The 24,085-nt window shown below is 37.9% G+C and overlaps 1 protein-coding gene across 6 annotated transcripts in view; it reads right to left on the bottom strand.

Annotated features, from left to right (window-relative positions):
• Window positions 1-419: 419 nt before the first annotated feature.
• Window positions 420-24,085, bottom strand: part of FOXP4 (forkhead box P4) — a 175,442-nt gene continuing 151,776 nt past the window's right edge. For 5 of the 6 annotated variants that reach the window (XM_014064162.2, XM_014064163.2, XM_087719962.1 and 2 more), the window contains 4 exons: window positions 17,890-18,011; window positions 15,414-15,480; window positions 13,191-13,357; window positions 9,345-9,864 (listed from right to left, as the gene is read on the bottom strand). In XM_014064162.2, coding sequence (XP_013919637.1) covers window positions 9,720-9,864; window positions 13,191-13,357; window positions 15,414-15,480; window positions 17,890-18,011 — 501 coding nt within the window. In that variant the 3' untranslated portion in view covers window positions 9,345-9,719. Of the gene's footprint in view, window positions 9,865-13,190; window positions 13,358-15,413; window positions 15,481-17,889; window positions 18,012-24,085 lie in introns of all 6 variants that reach the window. The other variant, XM_014064164.2, reaches the window with a different exon arrangement.

Here is a 24,085-nt window from a genome sequence, read left to right as displayed (position 1 = left end):
GAGTAAGAATTTAATAACTGGACCAATGTTAGCTTAAATGAATCAAGATGTTGCCAGAAAATATAACTCATTTAAAAAGCAGTGAGTCATTTAATAGTTCCATCTGTGATTTCATGACTGTATCACCCTCAATATCATTGGTCTCTTTTTTACATATTGGGTGGGAGGGAGAAGGGGAAACAAAGTTAAATTGCTCCCACAAAGCAGTTAATAAGAACTCAATTTATAGAACAAAGCAACACGAAAATACTATATGTGGAAAAATGTGTCTGCTGCTAACATACACAGAGTATTAAAATATTGAGTGAAGCCATTTTTCTAAGGTAAGACCACATGAAAGAAGCATGAGAACTGTATGCAGAAGGAACAATGGTATAGAGAAACTGGAGGAATTATATTCTTAAGAAGTCACAGCCACCTCATAGGTAATTTAATTTTATTGCATTTTATAATGCCATTGTCCATACAGATTACATGCAGCTAGATCTACTGTACAAGGGTTTACCGTCTGCCAGAGCAGACACACAGAAGTCCAGAATACAAATACACAGCAATGCTATTTCCTTTATACAGCATGGAAATATGGCAGTGTGAAGCAGTAAGAGGAGGATGGATCAAAGGATTACAGACATCCTTCCCAGTAATCTTTCACTTCACACTGACTTGCCACCTGCTAAAAGGATGATCACATCAAACCAACAAATGTGAGGAAGAAAAAACCCACAATATTAAAGGTCACTGCATGTCTCGCCTCTTTCCTTATATCTTCCTGAGTGGCAGGAAAAGGAAATGACAGCAGGGTGCTGACATGTCAGTGTCCCCCACCTTCCCACCACACATTGGGGACTAGCATGAGGGAGAAGATACCTATTCGCAACAGAGAAGATTTAATTAGAAGAAGCCCCTTGGGGCCAACATAAAATATTACAAATGAGAATATCAGATCATTGCATGTTAACCTCCCATTTTCATTCAGTGAGATCAGAGACCCGCTGGCTCATGCTGAACTTACGCTGATACAATTCGAGAGTCACCAATCATTGGTTCTTGGGTGTTTTCCTGCCACCTGAGATTCAGTTGAGAGATTTGGAAGACAAGAATGCCAAGTGAAGCAGAGCCTCAACTCTTTGGGAGGGCCCAGAGAAACATTGTTTCATAGAGCATCCCGTCAAAATGAAGGGTGGAGAAATGGGTCTTCAAATCTTATTTCTATAGTAGAACAACATGGTTATTAAAAAACAACAAGAGGACTCCAAAATGACAAACCTTCAGCACTTTGGAATATATCTAAATCTGGAAAAACAAACAAAATGTCCCCCTGCAAATTATGGAGTATTTCCACATTTATGTGGATCAGGGCAACCAGCAATTCAGAGTATGGATAATACAGGGCAAAATCCTAGGTTTTTTTTTCAGAGTAGGATTTCTGTCGTTCACCCTGAAAAATAACTCTATTAAAATTATGTAAACATACAAAACTGAAATACGCACACCTTTGGTTTAATACAATGGTTTTTTTAAATTCTGTTCCTATTTTTCTAACTTCAGGAACCACTGAGGGAAAGGAAATTATATCATTATCCCAGTTTCTTTTCAGCAACCATCTATCTCCTCCCACTATTTCTACTGACTAGTTTAAGAGAGAAAACAAGCTAAAAACAACATAAGGAACTGGAACAGCATCCAAGTCAAGTCAAAGAGAAATACAAGAATGGCTTCCTAAATTCCAGAACAAGGAAAAAAAAACCCTTCCTAAGTATTCCCTGCATTAGTCTCATCACAGGATAGTTAAACAGACAATAGTCTAATTTTAGTAGGTTTTCAACCAGCATATATATCAATATATACATATACTATCCTGCCACAAATTGTGTTTGGTCTTTCCTACACTACCCCTTTAAAAGCAATTTTGAGGTAACAACAAAAAATAAAATATTTTTTTAAAGACAAAAAAGAAATTCCCCCAAATAAGTACTATATGCAGTTTTGAATGAAATAATTTGGTGGACATAAATGTGCAAAAATAGATGTACCTAATGTAGTCAAGAGTCTGGGAAGAATGCCACTGGTAGCAGTAGCCAAAGAAAGGGTGCTCCTCAAGGCTCACACCAGTGGGTTGCTTCAGCAATCAGGAATTAGGGATGAGGAAAATAAAATCCCAAACGTTTGAGGCCTCCAGCACAAAATTTTAAATATTATTCTTCCATAGGATGAATGGAAGAATAGTATTGGAATATGGAATAATAATACATGGGCATATTTGATAAAGTAGAAGCAGTTACATATATGCCACTGTTTATTTCTTACTGGGTTCATGTATATTTGCATATACATCATTCAAGTGAAAAAGTGAGGTGAATTTGCTGATCACACACACACATACACAGACCAAAAAATAGAATTAGAAATAATCCAATAAACCCTTATAGGAGAAATATAATCTAAGTGAAGGACCAATGAGTTTGTAAATGTTAAAAGAGACTCTTGCAGATGAAATAATGGCTTTAGTACCTACTCAATGTGCTTACTCAAATAGGCATATCCTTCTCTTTAACTGCTTGATTTTGCTAGGAAGGAAGCCAGGAGGACAGATTTTATTGCTAAAATTTAAATAGGCTTTTAATACAAACATTCTTTCTCACCCACCCTTGCCCTGGATTCCTTAGGTGCCATTTATTATTTTTTATGTTTATCTGAATTTATGCTATTATAACAGAACAAATACTAACCAAAGAACCAGGGCAGAACCAACTGGTCATCATTTGCTTGTGATTTGCTCACTCTATTTAATGGTGATATAGGTGATATGCAATCAAATTCAGGACACAAATGCTCAAAGTCATAATTAGGAAAAAAGGGGGCCAAATGTGGTACACTTAAATAAAACAGCATCAGCGATGTCAGATGTTGGGAACTAAAGCTTTAGCAGTTCAATTTGGGAGAAACTTCCAATTTCCAAGTTGTTGGGGGACAAAATCACCCCAAACTGAAGATCTTAGGGAATAGCATATTTATTCAGTGATACTGAATTACATTCTTTCTTCAGTATACTTTAAAGAGATATATCAGGATTAGAAAAATACATTTAAAGTCCTGTAGGCTTCTCAAAGCTCTCAAGAGAAATACCGGTAAATATAATGCAAGTCCTCATTAATTGCAAGTGTAATCAGCAGACAGATTTTAATTGAAATTTAATAGATTTAGGATCTGCTTCTCAATTTATTTCATTGTTGACTTGTAAAAAAATGTTTTGCAATCCCCCCTCCCCCTATTGGGACAGTTTGACAACATTGAATAAATGAAATTACAGTTCTAAGTAATCTTTGTTGGGAATGCCAGAATCAGCAAAAAAATAAAAATAAAAAAATAAAAACAACCCCAAGAACTATGGTGATACAATAATTTTGCTTTAAGTCACAGGCACAATTTTGAATAAAAATCCATGATTCCAAAGCCTCATTTCTTACTTTCCAATTCTTAGATATGTGCTGGTTCCCTTAAGGGCCAGGCCTAGATTCTAAGCCAATCTAACAGTAAAAGTTATCTATCCACCTCTCATATTGGCAAGTTGGTTACAGAAGCCTAGCTTCATCACATAAGGCAGACATTTGAAGAAAGCACACCCAATATTTTAAAGCTCATCCACTTCAAAAGCAGATGGGGAAAGCAACAGAAGAAAAGGGCCACTTGTTTGAGGAACTTAATATTGTCACAGCATCCAAGACCTAAAACATTTTCCTTCAATTGTTTCAAAGAAACAATTATTTCTCAATGAATAAACCTGTCTTTGAGTTGTACCACTTCAGGCTTCAAGTAGCAGATCATGTGGCTAAATTTTCCATTTATTATTTTTTAAAAAATTCTACATGGAAGAAAGTTGCTATGAGATGACAATTTAGTCACATGACTTCCTTCCCTCTTGTAGGCTGATCTGACATAGTTAAGCACAGACAGATCCTGTGAGAGCTAGGTTTAAAGCTATCCTCTGAGGATACACCCATATATTAATACTGTCACATGAAGGCAGGAAAGAGCTGAAACTGGCAGGATTTTTTTAGCCACGAAATACATTCTGGAGCTGCTCCATTTTGGGCAAAACTGGATTCTAGAGGCTGCATTGTTTGTCTTTGTGCAGCAGTGAAGGGCTGAAATCATTTCCCCTGAGAGATAGTAAATGCCTAATGAATTATGGATAGGATGAAAGGGAAACATCCCCAACTTTTTCAAGATTCTCAAGAAAAAAAAACTATGGAAGGCTACCAGTATAGTAACAACAGAGGTTAGGGATGCTTCTAGAGCAGCATCCAGGTTCAGAAAGTCAACCTAAATTACAGATATTCACCAAAGAATTATCCAATTGTTTCTTGGACTGTTTCTTTGGAACAGCGAGAGTAGCATATTGCTTGACTATGCATTGGGGGGAAACTCTGCCCAATGACTGTCTAGTATATGGTCGAAAATGCTTAAAGATTAACTTTCTGCCTGGCAATAACTTTTGCTCAGTTCTGTAGCCCCAGATGACCTTTCTCCATTCTGTTACCCCAAATGAGATAGTATTGGAAAACTTTTAATTTTGGAATCTGCTAAATACATATTGTGCAACACTGCAACAACAGCCAAGTTAGGCTTTGCAATGGTTTGGATTTGAAGGTAAAAATATGCTTTGAAGCTAGTAAGGGTGGGTGTAGGGTAGCCTGCTTGGAATGCCTTAAATTCAAAATATTTTGCCATATTAACAAGATGCTACTTTAGCTCCCCTACATGTACCAAAGCACCTTTTCGCCTTGAAATCTGAAGCGCATCCTAGGTCTATAATCGAGTACTAATTAGCTCTCAGTTTACATTGGGTAATTCATTTATTAGCATCAGTGTATCTATCATGCTTTCTTTTTCTTGTGCCTCTCTTTTTAAATGGGTAAGGATGAACAAACCCAAACAGCAAGGCAAAAGTTTTAATTTGAACAGAGACACTTATATTTCTAAAGCGAATCTCTTCTCAATGTTAGGATGATTACAGTTTAGCTCTTGACTATACAGTACCAACAAACATCACTTTAATACTGGCAGAAAACGTATATCCTGGGCATCTCAGGTCCAGCTGCAGATGTCCAACAAACGGTTGATATTGTACCAGGACCAGGCAAGACAAAAAACCGAGATCAGTGAATCAGGATGGTGGCAACTTTGAAAAGATCAAACTTATAATAATGCAGCTGTAATACTAGGATTGACAGAAAAGGGAGCCAAGGACAAAATACAACAGCACCGTGGTATAGCCATTTAGTTCTAAAACTGTTTGCAAAGCAATTTGACACAATGGAGCACTACAAATTGTGATATCAAACAAAGTTCAAAAAAGCACCTCAGTGCACGCACAGAGACTAAACATTACACATTCCAGAATTTATCATTTTAGGCTGCAAGAATCTGTTTTTTTTAATGCAACCCAAAGTTTAAAAAAATCAATGAAAAGAAAACTTGCATACATTTAGGAATAAACTATGCATAATTTGTTTTCCTGATGCATGACTTTACTATAAACTAGGAGGTTTTATTTATGGGAAACAATTACAGGATGTGACTTCAGCAACTCCTGCAACATTATTTTATCTTTAGAATTTTCTAATTCACAGAGTGCAATTTGTAGATCATCAGTCCAAAGTTTGAGACGTTACAAGGAATCTGCTGTATTTCAAAAACATAAGTTACCCAACAGTGCTTCAAAGATAATACCAGTTTTGGGAAGAGAAGGGGAAGGGGTTAGGGCAATTAACCCTTTGAAAATTAAGAAGAAAAAATGCTAACAACAAAAGAGAGAAATTTCAATGTGTATAAAAAACAGCTGAAAAGTTAACATGAAATAAAGACAGTTCTGACCTATAAAAAGACAAAAAGAAAAGAAACCACCAGCAGCAAGATGGAAGTAGGTTCAGAAGAGACCCATGGAATGCCAAACCACCCTAGGCTTCACAGCGTACCCTTGGTTCAAGAAACTTCAAACACAAAGCAGCAATCCATGCTCCCGATACAACTTCATTAGAAATGTACAAAACAGCACCTGTAAACTTTGATTTAAATAATAACTTAAAATCAAAAGAAAGTGACAAAAGGGCTAAGGGGATGCAGGATCTTTGCGATTTTTTTTCCTTTTTGGCTGATGCCAAAAGTTAGGATAAGTCAGAATAAAGCACCACAAAAACAAAAATATTAAGTGTTTTGGTTTATGCTTCTTGTCTAAGCAAGGTCTTTGGTAAATGGTTAAGCCAATTGCAAAGCATTCTATAGAGGACACCAGGGAGACATTTAAATATGGTCCCAGGAAGAAAATGAGGTGTGGTGTGTTCTTAATAAAAGGAGGATAGATAGGTTTTCTCGAGCTGCTTCTGGAGTAAAGCGGGGAGCCAGGAGATGGATAATAAAAGTGTTGAGGTATTCTTACTGCCTGCAATCCTATATTGCCTGTCTTTGTGATCCTTGAAGAGCAAGCCACTTGTTGATGGTTCTCTAAGGAGGTTCAAACAAGCTATTGTACTTTGATTCACACCCCATAAACACGATCATCTCCAGTTTTCTGCAGCTTAGAGGCTGTTCCTCTTTGTTCCCTTAATTGTACAGCCCCTTTCAAATCAGAGCAATTAGCTAATTTTATCTAAATGACAAACTTTACAATTTTGCTTGCCTGTTAGAAACAGTAGGAAACAAAGTAGGAGAAAATGCATGTTCGGTAGAGCCTTCTACTGTAGGCTCCGGAAATCAAATCCTGACAAATTTTCTGAAGTAAAGATTGTGGAATTTCTTGCAGTCAAAATTCAGATATGGATTTTTTTTTCATTGCTGGTGTTCTTGATTTTACCTAGATTCAAAATCAGTTTGGATTATTTTGACACATTATTTAGTAAATTGAGAATCTTGGAATAGGGTAATTTTAGAAAGGAAGTATATAAACTTGCTTGTTAGATGGATAATGCCAAAAATTAGATACAACATTTTCAAATTTTACCAAGTCTGAGATTTGAAGTCAAGCCTTTGCTTCCATCCATGAAAAAAATATGGAGACTGGCCAAGATCAGCTAGCTACCATTCCTTTCCTTTTTTTAAATGCTAGTATGACCTGCCCTATCCAGGAAATGGATATATTTGTAAAACTGAGTAAATAGAAATTACCCAGTGTTTTAGAGTTATTGGATAGAATAATCCTCAGAATAATCCTCCATCTTTTTTTAAAAAAAGAGAATGAATTTGATTTGGGCTAAGAAATTTGATACCAATCTTGTACAAACAGAAATTTGTGGCAATTCAGAAATAATGTCCTTTTTTGTGGTAGGTAAAAAGGCTCAAGTGCTACTTGATTTATTATAATCTTGTGAGTTAAGAGCATTTTTTTTTAAAGACAGTCTGTTACCACAGTTAGCCAGCTGCTGAAAAGGGCACTAAGAATGTACTGTATTTGAGACAAATGGAGCAATTCTGCATATAAGGAAAATGCAATAGCCCTCTTCTCCCTTCCCCTCCTAAGTCAAAAACACTTATGTTACATATTACCAACTGCCATGAGCGGCATAGTATTTGGAGCAATGGAAAAGCATTATTTAACGATGAAAATCAGAAGAGTAGAAAGGAATCCTAAATTAATCAGAAATATGCTGACAAAGTATTCTTGACTATCTTAGTTTGGGGAGGTCATTTAACATAATTATCAATGTTCAATGTGACTATTCAAACATAGCTATGATGATTTATTTTCTTCATGGGCTACAGAATATAGAATAGAAACAGCTGTCTTTTCAGAAAACATCAAATTGCCTGGATCAGCTTGTCTCCAAAATAATGGGAGAAACTCCTATATACCAATTTGGCCTGAAAATATATTTCAGAGATTTCCTGATGGGAAAGGGAAGCATGTGTTGATCTGTTGTAGAAAGGCTTCCTTAGAAACATTAGTATCCATCTTCCTTGAGATATTGGATTTCTGATCACACAGAAAGCAAACCAGTTTCTCAATCAGCAACTGTCAAAGTCTCAGTAATCAAGGAGAAGCATTTGGGTTGTCCTTTCATGGGGGCAATAGCAAAGTAGCTTTTGGAAACCTGATGTTTTCTGTCACACGAAATGCTCTTTAGTTTTTTTTAAAAAAATTCTGATATGAGGCAGCAGACAATGAGTTGATAGAATCAAGTATGGGGACAAGTCTGGGTCAACACTATTCATCTGACACATTTAATTCTTGTTATTAGTTTTGAAGCATCTCCCCCCACCCACCCACATTGGCTTACAGCTAAGAACTAATGAGTAGCACAAGAGTTGTGGGATACAATATATTTCTACTAGAGAATGTTTGAGGAAACTCTGTGCTTCTTTGTAGCTTTGTCTGGTTGGTCACAAAGGTGGAGAATTACTTATTTTACATTTATACAGGTATATTGCTTTGAATTCTGTTTGGTCAACCCAGTTTTGGTCTGTTCTCTACAGCCATAAATTTCAGCTTAACCCCCCCTTTCCTATCCCAAATGCTTGAGATGTTGGTGGCTTTGCCAAATCAGCTGTATTTACATCTGTTAAAACTTCCCATTGATAAACGATCAAGGAGTCATGCTTTCTGGCTTCAGTATTTGCTGGAATGGAAAAAACAGGATGGCAGCTGATAGAAGCAAGCAAAAGATTCATCTTGCAGAAGTCTCTCCCTGATTTTGTCTCAAGCTGGGCCCCATTATCTTGGCTGCTGGCTGCCCATATACAGTAAAGGTTTCTGAAAGTTATTTAAAATTATGTGATGGCAGGGAATGGACATTCATTCCTGGATTTTGTGCAGAATAAAGCTTTGTGAGTTGAAGACTGGCTGTCAATCATGACTGGTGATAGAAGAATGCTTCTTGAATTTGGAAAGACGCAAACACAGGATGGAAAAAAGAATAACCAAGTGGTTTTATGTGTGGCAGTAACCCCTTGCTATCCTATAATGTATTTAATAAAGTAAAGTCAGTTTTTCATTTTTTTGCCCAGTCAGAAAATGAACATAAATTGCAACATTAGGACCTTGGCAGAGGTCTTGCTTCCATTGCTATTCCAGTACTCTGAAGTGGTGTTACAGTGGCAAGGATGTATGTGTGTGAGAAATGGGGACAGTGCATGTGTGAAAGTAAGAAAAAGTGAGAATAGATTCCTCCTAGTGCAAAGTTCTCAGTGGGATTACTGGCAAACTAATGAAAATTTCCATGGGAAAATAAGGGACATTCACTGAAGCCTTTGGCTTTGATATTGCCCCTTAATGTACTGGATGCTTCCAAAATCTTGATTTGTGGAAACCAGGCATATGGGTTGAAAATGACAAAACACAGAGCAGACAATACAAGACAGCTTGTTTTTTTATCCCCATGAGATGGGGGTATGGAGAGGGGAGGCAGCAAAGAAGTCTTCGGACAGAAACAACCTACCATCCTCGTTTACCAATTACAAAATTTAAAAAAAAAATAAGAAAAGGAAAAAGCTCAACTCCGTTTTTTGTTTTTGTTTTCACATCCCCTCTGTGAATGTCTTTTAAGAGTCATTGGGATGTAAAAAGGGGGAAAAAGTGTGTGCCTTCAGCAGTGGGTAGGCTCATGGAAAGCCTTTTGCTTTGTAGAAGTGCCTTAACTAAGTAATGCTGAAGGTCACCTTGAGAAGGTGGGAGCCATTGCTTTGTCTCTGGGAAATGATGGGCCCTATATGAAGATGCAGGACCCTTAAGACAAGTCTTCCACTGGCAGTTCCTCCTCTAGGTCTCTGTCATCAGGAATCGTCACATTCTGATTGGTAGTTGCCATGAGAGAAACAGGTCTGCTGTCATCTTCTGTCTCAGCTGGTTCTTCCTTCACATGAACTTGATGGCTGAAGAACAAAATTTTGGAGAAGCAGGTAGAATTAGAACAAATACAATAAGAGCCCACAGGAGATTGGCGAGAGAGGTTTCAGATGGAACTATACAATAGAGGATCAGAGGTTAAACAAAGTATTTGCTTAGCTGGATAGCAATACTCTTCTGACTTTCATCCAGATCCTAAATACCCAGGTCTCTATATATTTTCAACAAAACAGAAAATTTGTAACATTCAGTTCAGCTAACTATATAAGTCAACTATATAATACTTCATTGCAATTTTAATCTACAGTCCCCTAGCAGTCTTTTCCAATGATTAAATTTTTGACATTAAGAAAAATATTCCCTTTCTCCATATTTTCTAAACATTATAAATTAATTTCTTTGTCACTACAAGTAATCCAAATTTTTCAAGCTGTCTTTTAATGGCTGGACCATAGTGAAAATGTCTACCTGTTAGTAAGAATAAATAGGGCAATATTCACTTGAGCTCTTAATAGTGTTGCTGATACAAGATAAATAACTAACAAACCTATAGATTGCCACTATAGGTTGAGGGACAGCTCTGTTATGAAAAAATATATAACTATTTTGAATTGCAAAGCTTATCTTAGTATTACTAAGAACCTTGTATGAAAGTCCAGGGCCATGGCTACTTATTGACAAAAATAAGCAACTGATGAAGTGGATTGTAATTCATAAAAGCTCACATGATAATGAATGTCTTAGTTTACACTGTCTCAACACTTTTTCTTTTTGTTGTAAAAGACTAATATTATTATTTTTTGGAAATCATTAACAATAGAAGTTCTAGATCTATTTCCAGTTTGCATGAACTCTTGAAAAATCTTAAACCTCTCTACTAAATATTCTCTACGAAACTGTAAGAGAGATTAAAAGACTTCTGGATCTAGTAATCCTGCTTCTGGAAATAGCATTGCATTAGCACTTCCAAGAAATTTCATTAATTTTCATCGGTATGAAATAACAACAACAACAACAACAACAACAATAATCAGTGGTACCAGGAGATGCCAGAGTCAAAGAAAAAGAACTGGAAAAAATCATGAAATACTGCAACCTGGCCATCGAACCTACTCAATTATGGATGAAATATGTAACAGTGATACCCATTGTCATCGGGGCACTTGGTACTATGTCCAATAATTTTATAAGATACATCAACAAATTACAGCTTCCTGCAATAACACCTGCGGAACTGCAAAAAACTGTGCTTCTCGGAACATTGTATATATTAAGAACAGTGACATGCAGTCATGTGAGGCAGAGCCTCACCGCTCTCATTATGAAAAGAAAAAAAATGTAAAAGGGAAAAGACGAGTGCTGAGGTGAGGCTAGCTAGTTGCTGCCTCACTGTGAATGACTGCCTAACTGTTTAAAAAAGCCTTTAAAAAAGCACCCTCTACTATGAGGCAGGAGAACTGCATGCCTCATCTAGTCTGACTTTTTAGGCGTTTTATGATCGCTCGAGCAGAGTTAAGCAGGGGTTAAAAGCCTAAAAAATCCCGAGGTAAGTGAGGCACGCAGCTCTCCTGCCTCATAGTAGAGGGCGCTCGTTCTTCCTTTGACTCAACTCTTCCCTTTTTCTTCCCTTCTCGCTTGCGATATAGTGACAATAAAGGGAGAGTGCAGAGATGTACCTTCTTCTTTTCATTGATTTCCCTTTTTACAGGATGAGCCAGCTTCCTGATTCTTTTATTTTCTGGAGGTCTCACTTTCTCCATTTCTGCCATTTTTTATTTTATTTTATTTTTTTTGTTTGGTGTCCGTGTGTGTGTGTGTGGCGCACACACATGTGTGTATGTATCTACCTTAGTGGAGATGAAATGGCTGCTGGTATTATTTGGGAAAAAACTTTCGGGGGAAGGTTGTGGAGAGGAAGGGAGGGAGGACAGGGGTGGCTTTTAGTGCTGATTTCTTTCCCTCTCTTTTCTCTCTCTCTCATTCTCTCCCTTCAGCTCCCTTTCATTTCTCTCTCCCTCTCCCCCTTCTCTCTCTAATTTGTTTCCCTCTCTTTTCCCTCTCTCCCATTCTCTCCTTCCAGCTCTATTTCTCTCTCTCTCTCTCTCTCCCCTTTTCTCTTTCATCTCTTTCTTGCGTGTGCAAGCAAAATACCCCAGGATCACAGTGGCGGGGACAGCAACTCCTTCTGCTGCGCTGCGGAGAAGAACCATGCTATGCAGGAGACTCCTTAGCGCTAGACTCAGGTCAGTGCAAGCCGCAGTCCCATTTCCCTCCTTCCTGAGCCAACATGAAGGGGACCGCGGCTCGCGCTGACCTGAGTCTAGTGCTGAGGAGTCTCTTGCACAGCGTGGCTCTTCTCCGCAGCGCAGCAGGAGTTGCTGTCCCCGCCACTGTGATCCTGGGGTATTTTGCTTGCACGCACAAGAAAGAGATGAAAGAGAAAAGGGGGGAGAGAGAGAGAAATAGAGAGAAATGAAAGAGAGCTGGAAGGAGAGAATGGGAGAGAGGGAAAAGAGAGGGAAACAAATTAGAGAGAGAAGGGGGAGAGGGAGAGAGAAATGAAAGAGAGCTGGATGGCGAGAATGAGAGATAGAGAAAAGAGAGGGAAACAAATCAGGGGGAAAGAAAGGAAGGGAAAAGAAAGAAAGAAAGAAAGAAAGAAAGAAAGAAAGAAAGAAAGAAACTAACTTTCTCAGACCTATGACGAAAGCAATGGCAAGCTAGATCTCTTGTCAAGAAAACTGTGGTTTGCCAGAAGGCACAAATTGGAAGCAAGTCAAAAAATTGCATCTGAAAATAAGATTATTTAAAATTTTGGATAATGTATTACATTGTCAAACTCAAAAGGTTTTTGATACTTTAATTGTCATCATCATCATCTCTCTCTCTCCTCCTCCCCCCCTCGGAGGGACTGTCGTTCCTTGTGGAAAACACAACAAGGAACTCCTCAGCTCCTTGCTCCCCCCCCCAAATCTCTTTTTTTGTTGTTGGCCACTGGTGGTCACCGCATATGGTCCTCGGCGATACGCTCTTGCCCGCCACCCCTTTAAAATGCGCAAGGACGGGACAAAACGGCGTGGATCCTTTTATTAAAACCCCCTGTATTACAAAGGAATTTTAATAAAAAGATTGTGATGACGTCAGTGCCTCTCACCAGCCATAAACCTCACCGCACGTCACTGTTTAAGAAGGTACTTGGTTGATACCTAGAATGCTGGCAGCAATCCATATCAACCATTAGCACCAGTCAATGGTATTTGTGATGCATTTTTGAATGTTCAGTTAGCTGAGTTTTATGTTTAATGAATAAAGTATAATGATAATAAAAATTAAAACTTGTTTCTGGGCTTACTTGTACTGCTGTGGTGAAAGCCGGGGGCTATTGCTGCCGTTGCTGTTGACTTGTTCTACAGTGCTGCTCACATCATCATGGCCTATGTGCAGCATGCCACTAGTTGAGCTTGTGTTGATCATGGTGGGACTATTCAGAAGAGGAAAGTTGCTCTCAGCCAGAGCTGCCTAAACATAAACAGCAACTGATATACTTCACAAATTCTTAAAAACAGCAACTGATATACTTCACAAATTTCATTCTCAAATAGGACATGTTTGGAAAACAATCCCAGATATTTATTTACTGAGAAAATGGTTAAATCCTTATACTAACAGTACTTTCATTTTTCAGAAAAGATCAATAGATTAGACAAATAAAAATGTATTACTTTATTAAGAATGTTTATTTTCTACCTTCTCATTCAGTAATATCAATTATGATGGCTTACAAGAAAAAATAGTTCAATGTAGATAATTAAAATATAATTAGAATAGAATAGAGCTGGGAGGGATCTTAGAGATCTTTTAGTCCCTGCTCAAGCAGACCCTATATCATTTCAGACAAGTGTTTGTCCAGTCTCTTCTTAAAAATGTCCAGTGATGAAGCACCACAACTTCTGAAGGCAAGCTGTTCCACTGGTTAATTGTTCTCACTTTTAGGAAATTTCTCCTTAATTCCAGGTTGTTTCTCTCCTTGATTTGAAAGCCCCATTGGTTAACCTCTATGGTTTTATTCCTTTATGGTTTTATCCCTTTAAAAATATTGAGGCAAAAATGTTGGTCTTTTTCAAGCTGATGTAAGAAATATAAGCTTTCTACCGGTATGTGTACTGATAAGTTTTTGGTCTGAAGCTTAATTTAATGAGATTCATTGAATAGTTCTATGTCACTCTTTCCCTAACAGAAAATATGCCTAAAACATCTACAGAGCTAGTCTATGTTAGGACCCAATACTGTATTTTATTCCAATCTGTTATTCCCCATCAGAAGAGAAAGATAGCAGACCAGTGATCTATTCTGCCATTTGATGTCATTTATTTCTTCTCACCTTGTTAAAAGTTAGTACTTACTGTATTTTTCGCACTATAAGACACACTTCCCCCACAAAAAAGTGGGTGGAAATGTCTGTGTGTTTGTAGAGCAAATATTGCGGCAGGGGGGTTGTCACCACCGCTGCCACCGTTTGCCACTGCCACCACTGCCGCCACCAAAGGCAGCGGCAATGATTGATGGCAGTAGTGATAGGTGGCAGCAATTCCCGCCGCCTAGAACAGCTAATCAGCAGTATTCCAGGAGGCCGATCCAACCACCAATTAGCTGCTCAGCAGCAAACGTTCCAGTGTTCCCTGGTGGTGGCAGTTCAGCTCAGTTGACCAGTGGTGGGCACAATGGAGTGGAGCCTTAACAAGCCACATGCTGAGGTTGTAATAATGTGCTGAAGCTGACTGCTTGCTGTTTGCTGCAAGGACACTAGCCAGATAAGTGGTGGGTTCCTCCTGGTTCGGCTGAACCGGTAGTGGTTTGGCAGCCTGGGTCGCTGGAACCGGCAGTGACCCAGGCCTGCCATGCCTCTGAATCGGTTCTCCGGCCGGCACCATCAGTGGAGCCATCTTGTTTTTTGGTTCTGCACATGCGCAGAATAATTTTCATTGCACAAATTTATTTATTTTTCCATTTTTTAACGTTGTGCACATGCGCAGACCTATTTATGTGCAAATATGCACGTGCGCGGAGCCGAACCAGCAGTAAGGCCGACAGCAACCCACTCCTGAGCCAGATGAATACTGGATGGATACTGGGAAGCAGAGGCAGATTTTCTCCCCTTGTTTTCATCCTCTAAAGCTAATGTGCAACTTATGGTTTTGTGCAGCTTATAGTGTGAAAAATACAGAATATTGTGAATATTGTGAAATATAAGCAAACATTGCAATGTAACAGAAACAGCAAGAAGGTGGATATTGGAGTGCAGTGGTGGTGAAGTGGTGTGAGTTATAGTAATCTGGTTCCTCTGATTATCTTGAGGGAAAATACCCACACTGAATATTCTGTACTGGAATATTAAACTAAATGGAATAATGACTTCAATCATCATTGAAAGAGTTTTGAAGATTTTCTACAATGCAGTACACGATTCCAATAGAGCAGGAGATTACTCTGATGGCTTGGAACAACCAACCCAATATTTCCCTAACAAAGATGGCTTGCTGTAATGGAAACAATTGTGCTTCTCCACAAATCTTACCTGGTAGCTGGCATTAAGTGCTCCATAACTAAGGCCAGAAATCATGTTTTTCACTAAAGTTGGACTCCTGTAAACAAAAGATGCAGCTTTTAACATTCCTATTAAAAAACAAGAGAAAGATAACAGAGGTCTCTTGGAAAGAACACATTGTTCATCTCCCTCATTGTTTAGTCTTTCCCAATTCCCATAATTTACAACTCCCATAATACAAAATCAGCATTTTAAGGAGTATTGGGATATTCCTAGTCTAGCTTTATAATGCAGCTATTTTCTCTCAAAATATTCTAAGTCCTGCTATAGTGTGTCTTGTTTTATTTTACGTTTCCAGACCATTCAGGAAGGATTCTTGGAAAGAGACAGGGATAAGTAGGTGAAGGTAACTTCTCCCTACTCCTTGCAACATAGACATTATCACTATGGGAATAATTCTGGACATTTCTATTACTTTAAAAAAAACTATTCACCCTGTGTTATGGTTGATGTTTCTCAACATCACCTAAGGATGTTTCATACTACTGTATATATACAATACCTTGGTGGTAGAAGGCAGATAACAGGTATGTAAGTGTGAAGTCTTTCACAGAATAATATTAGAATGTTTGTGGTAAAATTGAGTTCTTACTAAAATTATGGCATTCTGGCCAAAATGTCAAAGTTGGCTGACACTTACCATTATTAGGGAATTCTGTATGTGGTAAAACTGTGACTATGTTTAATAACCTTCTCTATTTTACTCCACACACACCCCCGCAAAAAAAACAACCCCATTGACCCTTGATTAATCAAAGCCATGATAGACACTGGAGATCAGTATCTGTGAGTCCATCTGTTGTTGATCAGTATATATAGGAAACTGAAAGACTGTTGAAATGCAAAATGTTTTTGCATTTATCTTTTATATCGTATATGTAAAACTATAATAAAAATTACACCCATATACAAACATACATATGAAATATAGTGAATGGTAGTGGTGTAAATTGGTATAGATTTAGCTGTTAGCTGTGATATAAAAATAGTAATCATATAATAATTAAGCAGAAAGCTACCATTGAAAGACAAATGTTACTTTGTTTCTGAATCTTAGATATTTGGATTATTATTTTTTAATTATTAGAGATTTTCAAAGTGATTTAATATAAAGTTAAAATATTTCTCTTATCTAGATTATTTATATTACCTCAGTTTTTTGTATAAATATACCTCTAAACATAGCTAATGGCAAAACAAAAAATGGTTTATCATTATTTAACAACATTTTCTTCACAATAACGGGAAGTTATTGGAATGCTACGAGTGGTTCCTTCATATTTATGGAATACCATTAGCACCTTTCAGTTGTTATCTGGTATCTGTCCTTTGTATCTGTTCATTCTGCCGAAAGGCTTTTATGTATTTTTACCAGAGCTACTACATGCTGAGTTGATGTTTGCAGCACAATTCTATACATTCAAGAAGGGAAGTATATAATTATTTTGATCATGTAAACTTACAGAGATTAATAGCATGGCTATAGCAATAACATTGGTATCAATGCAAATTGAATGTACCAGATACATTCACTTTTTTTTCATTTCCATTTTGACTGTTTTTTATTTGACTAAACTCCTCTTCTTTGATTCTTGTATAAAGTATCTTTATGACATTCCCAAGGGAACTGTCATAAACTGTGGCAAGGCAATCTCTGAAACATTTAGTGAGAAGGGTCTGATGTCAATAGGGGATATTTACATTTACACACATTTATATACACATGGAATATTAAAGTGAACAGACACCCAAATGATTATAAAATCATTGAATAGTGTGCTGTGCTTCAGTTCACTCTAAAAAGCTGACGTCAACATAAGCATTAGTTATTAAAGCAAAAGTTAAAATATGTTCTAAAAAAGCCTAAATGCATAATGAAGTCCATCAGGGACGCAATAATCATACAAGCCTCTCAGTCACCTCTTTTCCTGGGTCATTTGGTGGGAATTATATTGGGGTTATTTCAAAAATATACTACTAGTTTATGTATATACAGTTTATAATATATCACTGGTGATCACAAACCTAATACTTTTTAGAAGCATTCATGAAGGCTATGAATGAGTAATAGTTATGACAGATATATATTGGTGTGAGATCTAATGCTCCTATTCCAGAGTTCCCATGAACTTCCCACCTGCATGTAGTCTGGGCTTTACATACTCCTAACTATTCTCATACCTCAGCAGATGGTATCATTGGCTTGTCTGTGTTCAGAAACTAAGAAGAGTAAATCTGAAATCACCTGAAATCACTGGAAAATAACATATGAGTATGGGCCAGTTTCAGGACTAAATGTCAGAAACTACTTGTGTTTTGTGTGTTGTGTTTATTTACTCACCAAGTGTTATACTTAAGGTCACCTTTACTTTTTCAAAATTGTTCTCAGATTGAACCATAACACTCCTCTTCCCAAAGAAGCTACCCGACAAGCTACCAGACATACCCGGTCATCTTTGGTGGCCTTCTCTTTTGGTACTCATGTTCATCTACTGTCCACACTGCTCCCTTGACATTTTCCACACGCACAAAGCACTTATGCAGGCTCAGGTTGTGGCGTACAGCATTCTACAAGCAGGGTAGAGAGAAAAACAGAATATTGCCAAAGTAGAGGGAGATCTTCCATTTAACAGTTCCTCTCCAATAAAAATTTCCAATCAATTTTTCTGTTAACCAAACATAGCCTCCTACAGAGCTGTCATCAACAAAATGATATCTATATTCTTAACAACTCTATATAATAAGTTCTAAGGAAGAACTGGTTTCAGTTTATCATATGCTGAAAACAACATATAGTAATCATTGTAGCAGATGGGTTTTTGTTGAATTCTCTTTATTCAATTGTCCTACAATATTGCTCATTTATACCTCTTGATCTGTATGAAATCTTTGCTCCTAAACATTAACAGTCCCAGTTAGCACATGTCATAACACAGACATACTCATGGACTATCCGGAAGAAATTCAATAGTTATGAGATCTGAGAGCATGAAATAGAATGTCAGTAACAGGAGAAAAAAATATGATCACTAGTTACATGAGACACTACTGCAATGAGATCAAGTGGCCCACAGCCACTTGAAAAAGACTATTACTTACAGATACAAAAGGAAGGGATTACTGAATGACAATTTCAATCCAGTTTTCCTGAAAGTCGGTGGACTTCATCAAATGGGCAACCATTCTTTCTTAAACTCTAAAAGATCTAGTAATAAAACTTCCATACAACAACCATGTATTGCAATCTAATTTTAATGGATTTTTTATTATTATTGTTGTTGTTTTTATTTCCTTATCAATCAACAATATTCACTGGGTTTCCACAAACCACACTACATATTTCTTTATTATTGGCTAAATTAGGGGGAAAAGAAGGAGAGAAAAAGTAAGCTCAGATATTGCGATGAATTTCTATTGTCATCTTCTTTCTGAAACCCCGAGTTCTCCCCGCTTTTTCACAGCACGTCCCTCCTCCTTATTCTCCCATCTTTACATTTCTAAATGTAAAAATAAAGAAAATGCACATACACAGGCAGTGTTGCCCTGAGAGCTACTAGCTCCTTCTCTCCCCCCCACCCCCGCCGCTCCCTGCCATTTGCTACTGCCCCTATTTCATTACCAATTTTAATTTGCCTCTAATTAAATCCTGTGTATTTTTCCGACTCACTTGCTAATCCATGAGGGAGGCAGGAGGCTGGAGTGGAATCTCTCCGAGCTATAATTACAAAGGGCCTAATCACGTTGGGGCTCTGCCTTTGAATAAATTTCCTTGCATTAAGGTTCTCAGATTCTCTGCCTTGCAAATGAGAATGACCCCAATTTCAGGATGTTGGCCTCAGAGGATTTTTTTTTTTATTTCGAGCCCTGATTCGTGATGAGAGACTAATTCGTTACGCTAAAACATTAACAGCAATTTAAAAGGTCGAATGGGGGCCGTATAAACAAAAGAGCTGGCCAAGACAACAAGGCAAAAGCGAGAGATGGGAAACAATCCCCCCCACCTTAGAAATGTTACAGTTCTTGGAAACTCAATGAATTAAGAGTTTTTCCTCCAATTTTGGACACTGTTTATTTTTCAAGGTCCTCTCTCCACTTAGTTATCCAATTGTAATTATGCATTTGTTCCTCCTCAATGCCTCTGCTCCCCAAATTTAGAAAGGAAGGCCTTTTTTATTTTTGTTATAAAGGGCATTTTTGTCATAAATGTCTGTAACCACATTAGGTTTGATATTGCTGACACATCACTTGATCAGCAAAGGAATTTAGCAGTAGGGAAAACTTCTTTCTTGGCGCTGAAAAAGACCGCAGTGACTGACAAAAGGGAAAGAGCGAGTTTTCATACTGGCATGCCTATGACAAATGTATGTATGCATATGTGTGTGTGTGTGTGTGTGTGTGTATGTATGTATGTATGTATGTGTATATATGTGTGTGTGTGTGTGTGTGTGTATATGTGTGTGTGTGTGTGTGTGAGAGAGAGAGAGAGAGAGAGAGAGAGATTACAGAAATAATGCAGACAAAGGTTAACCATAAGTGAGAGTATGATGTATTTTTTAATTCATCTATATATCAAAGAAAATCAGAAATCGTTCTTTTTTCTTTCTTGATTTTTTCCTCTTTTTAAAACCTTTTTGTTGTCTGTTTGTCTTTTAAAATTTTCTGTTTTTAAAAAATCAATAAAATTATTTAAAAGAAATAAATAAAAAGAAAAAGCTTCCACTTGACTTTGCTTTGCTACTTCTTGGACCAGGCGACCCAAATTTCAGGCAGCTAAAGACTTTGTCAATAGCCTTCAATCATCGCCACTGAACACTTCCAAAATGAGGGGACTCCGTGTCTCCTTGGGGCAGCTGTACGCAACTTCACAACAGCTTCAGGGAATCTGCAAGGTATCATTGGTTTTAACACAGTAATTGCAACCTAATAAAATGGTTTTACTAATTGCTTTGCTGGTGTTAATACAGAAGTCCAAACAGTATTTGTTCTCCTGCATGTTTTTCAATGACATTTAAACTCTTCACTTTCTGTGGCATTGAAAGTGCATGGCTGTAGCGTGAGGTTGTGATAAATACTAAATACTGTTTGGTGGATTATCTGTAACCAGAATAGCCCCACCACTGAAGATTACCTGTAATATATATCTCACAGATAGTGGGAGAGGGTGCATGTGTGTGTAAGAAAGGAAGAAGTGAGCTGAAGAGGGCAGGAAAAGAATAATGAAAATGATAGGAATTCCATTTCAGATAAGAATTGAATCTGTATCTCAATACAATCACAACACTGAAATCAAAGATATGTTAGGCACTCTCTGTAAAAATGCGGTTGCCTTATTTGATATCTGGTTGGAATACATAGTTGGAAAACAAATGATGCATTTTTCCTATGGCTCATAAGAATGATAATGCATTTGGAAATATACTTCCCATGTGTTCTTCTCAAGGGATGTGATTTTCTTGTTGGGACAGTATCAGAGATGGTATTCAGCTGGTTCTCTCCAGTTGGGGTGAATCGGTAGCAGCGGCTGCGAGAGGCTCCACCCACCCACCCCGATGTAATGTGCAAGCACTGCACATGCCCAGAAGGTGGTGCTCATGCGCAGATGAGGCGCATACATTCACATTCGCGAACCGGTAGGGAAAGTAAGTAAATCCCACCACTGAATAGTACCCTGGGCACATTTGTTTCCCAACTAGATAACTGACCAAATACTATGATTTAAAAGTGAGTCTTGTTCTTCTGGTAATCAGAGGTTCCGATCCAAACCTAGATTTGTTTTAGCATCAGTGTGCTATTTTATTGCTTTTGCCCACTTCCTATAAACAGAAGTGTGACATTATCTTATTTTGTACACCTAGTAAGAAATGTAATAGTAACATAATTATTGTGATTTATTATTGGTCCCCTATTGTTCTATGCTATTCTCACATCTTTCTGGAACTTTTTTTTTGCAAGAATGTTCTGTTCAAATTTAGAAGCATAATTTTGTATCACAATGCCAATCTGATGGCTGACACGGCTTGATTTCTGAAGGATCTTCAACTTTTTCGCATTTTGGAACTTACCCTTTTTTATTCCTCTTTATCTTCCCACCAGTGGGTGGTAGCAGGGTTCTGTCAAGCACATCTTGCTTTTTTATTTTATTTTTTTGCTTCAATTCTGTGACTCCATGCTCTAGGGAGGCCTTCTTGCCTGATTTTATGCAGCTTTTGTATTTTTACAGAGTATTTGTCTAATATCAGCCTTGGCTGCTCTGTTTGTTTCTTATCTTTGCCTTTTCTAATGATGTTTGCTTTATGCCTCTGGCCCAGCCGGTTCTCCAGCTCAAATCCCAGCCATTTAGTATCTCCCTCAGCTCCTTACCATGTGTGCTGCTGTTGTCATATCATTGAAAGCCTCCTCACACCTGTCTCTTTATAGGCACTGGGCACTTTACCTCTTGGCACCTGTTTACTTTGCATTTGCCCAGTTTCTATTAAAAGAATACTTCAAAGTGCTATAGAAGGCTATCTAAATGTTATCATCATTAAAACATTGAAACACTTTCTTTGTGTCACACGAAATATATACTTGCAGGAAAAAAAACATGTCCTGGTGTTAAAATATCTGTTCTACCCATAATCCCTTTGGAGAAAAAAAAACACTTTGCTTTAATTCTTCCAATGAAAAAGAAAAGTGTATCTAGAACTTCCAGTGATAACTAAACAGCCATGTTGGAAGGCAACTCACAAAAATAATTTAAAAGCTGTTTTTCATGGGCAGGGGCTTTAAAAATTGTAACAACATTTTTTTTCTAATATAGACAAGATGGCTTATATGTTTGTATCAATACAGAACACAAAGATGGACAACATTTTATCCACTCCATTTCCTGCAAAGATATAAACACAAACATTTGGATGTCCATTTTCTATTCTCACCATACCAGTTCTCAACGGGAGTCTGTGTGACATTTTTCCAGCACTTCCCTCCTTACCCCATTTTCTCCAATGGAGCTCCACTTGCAACATGCATAGTATATGATCAGTTAGTTTAGTAGGTACAAAGTATTTGTACTTGTAGTTTTTGAACCAAACCATTAGAGGGAGTCGATGATTGGTCAATGATTACACTAGTTTCTTTCAACTTTCAGTTCACAGATACCTATTCTGATTAACTATGTGGTTTTTGCTTAAAGTAAGAATTGAAAATAAAAGTGTCATCTAACCACATCTTGACTCAGATCAGTCCGTATCATAAAAAACAAATATCCCAATAGCGCTTGCTAAAAGGTTGACGCAATTGACCTTAGTACAACAGTCTAAAGCCAATTTTTACATGTCTACACCCAAAGAATAGCAGCAGCATTCATTATATTAGTACATATTATTTATTAATTATTTTTTGTATGAATTTTAAAACTTACAGAATACAATTTCCTTCTCCGAACATGGATAAAACTTAAAGCACTATAGATCAGGGGTATTAAACTCGATTTTACTGAGGGCTGCATCAGTGTTATGTTTGACCTCGGAGAGCTGGCGGGGGAGCATAGTACCATGGTGGACATGTCAGGGGCACCTATGGTGGCCAAGCGCTAAGGCTGGTCTTCCCTGGGATCCTCCCTCACTTTCATTATACTCTTCCTTCCTCCCTCTTCTTCTTTTTCCTTCCCTCTTCATTCACCTTTCTTCTTCCTTCCCCTCTCCTTATTTTTCCTTCCTTGCTCTCTTCCCATCTTCCCTTCTTTTTCTTTGTCTTTCCTCTTTCCCTTTCTCCTTTCCTTCTTGCATGCTCAGATGCAAAAGGGGAAACATTCTCCTTTTGTTTTGTTTTTAGTTTGTTTTGATAGCGCTCTGCCAGAGAAAACAGAGCCTGGGGGAGCTGCATGTCCATCTCCACGCACTCCATTTTTGATGGCAGAGGCACTGTGTGCAGGTCCTTTGTTATTTCAAGGCCGGCTCTGCTAGCCAGATCTAAGCACCCCTTGGGCCAGATCTGGCCCGCGGGCCTTGAGTTTGTTGTAGGTGGAATGGGTCTTCCTCCACACTCAAGCCCTCTACTAGAAGCCTGAGAGTTTGAAAATTCTGTGAAGTACCTTAGTTGTTCCTAACACTGCACTCTTCTAGACAGGAAGATCTGATGATGTTCCTGGAATCTTTTGGAGTCACTTAGAAGTCACAGCACTGAGTGCTCCTATTACCACTGAGACCACTTTGGCCTTTATTTTCCACATCCTCTCTAATTCTTTCTTCAGGACTTAATACTTCTCCAGGTTTTCATATTTCCTGATGTTGCTGTCACCTGATACTACTATATCTATCACCAGTGCTATTTTCACACCACAACTCCATGAGTGTGTGTGTGTGTGTGTGTGTGTGTGCCAATGGTAGGATTCATTTTTTTTTACTACTGGTTCTGTGGGCGTGGTGTGGTTTGGTGGGCGTGGCAGGAGGATGATACTGTAGAATCTCCATTCCTACCTCACTCCAGGGGAAGGATACTGCAAAATCCCTATTCGCTTCCAATCAGCTGGTATGTGGGAGGCAGATAATAGATGGGGCGGGGCCAGTCAGAGGTAGTATTTACAGGTTCTGAACTACTCAAAATTTCTGCTACCAGTTCTCCCGAACTGGTCAGAACTTGCTGAATGCCACCTCTGGTGT

This window comes from Thamnophis sirtalis, unplaced genomic scaffold (genome assembly GCF_051295495.1).
Source record: "Thamnophis sirtalis isolate CommonGarterSnake01/CBP01778 unplaced genomic scaffold, rThaSir2_p1.2 scaffold_7, whole genome shotgun sequence".
NCBI lineage: Eukaryota > Metazoa > Chordata > Lepidosauria > Squamata > Natricidae > Thamnophis > Thamnophis sirtalis.
The sequence above is the reverse complement of the archived record's forward strand: the minus strand, read 5'-3'. Positions and strand labels throughout refer to the sequence as shown.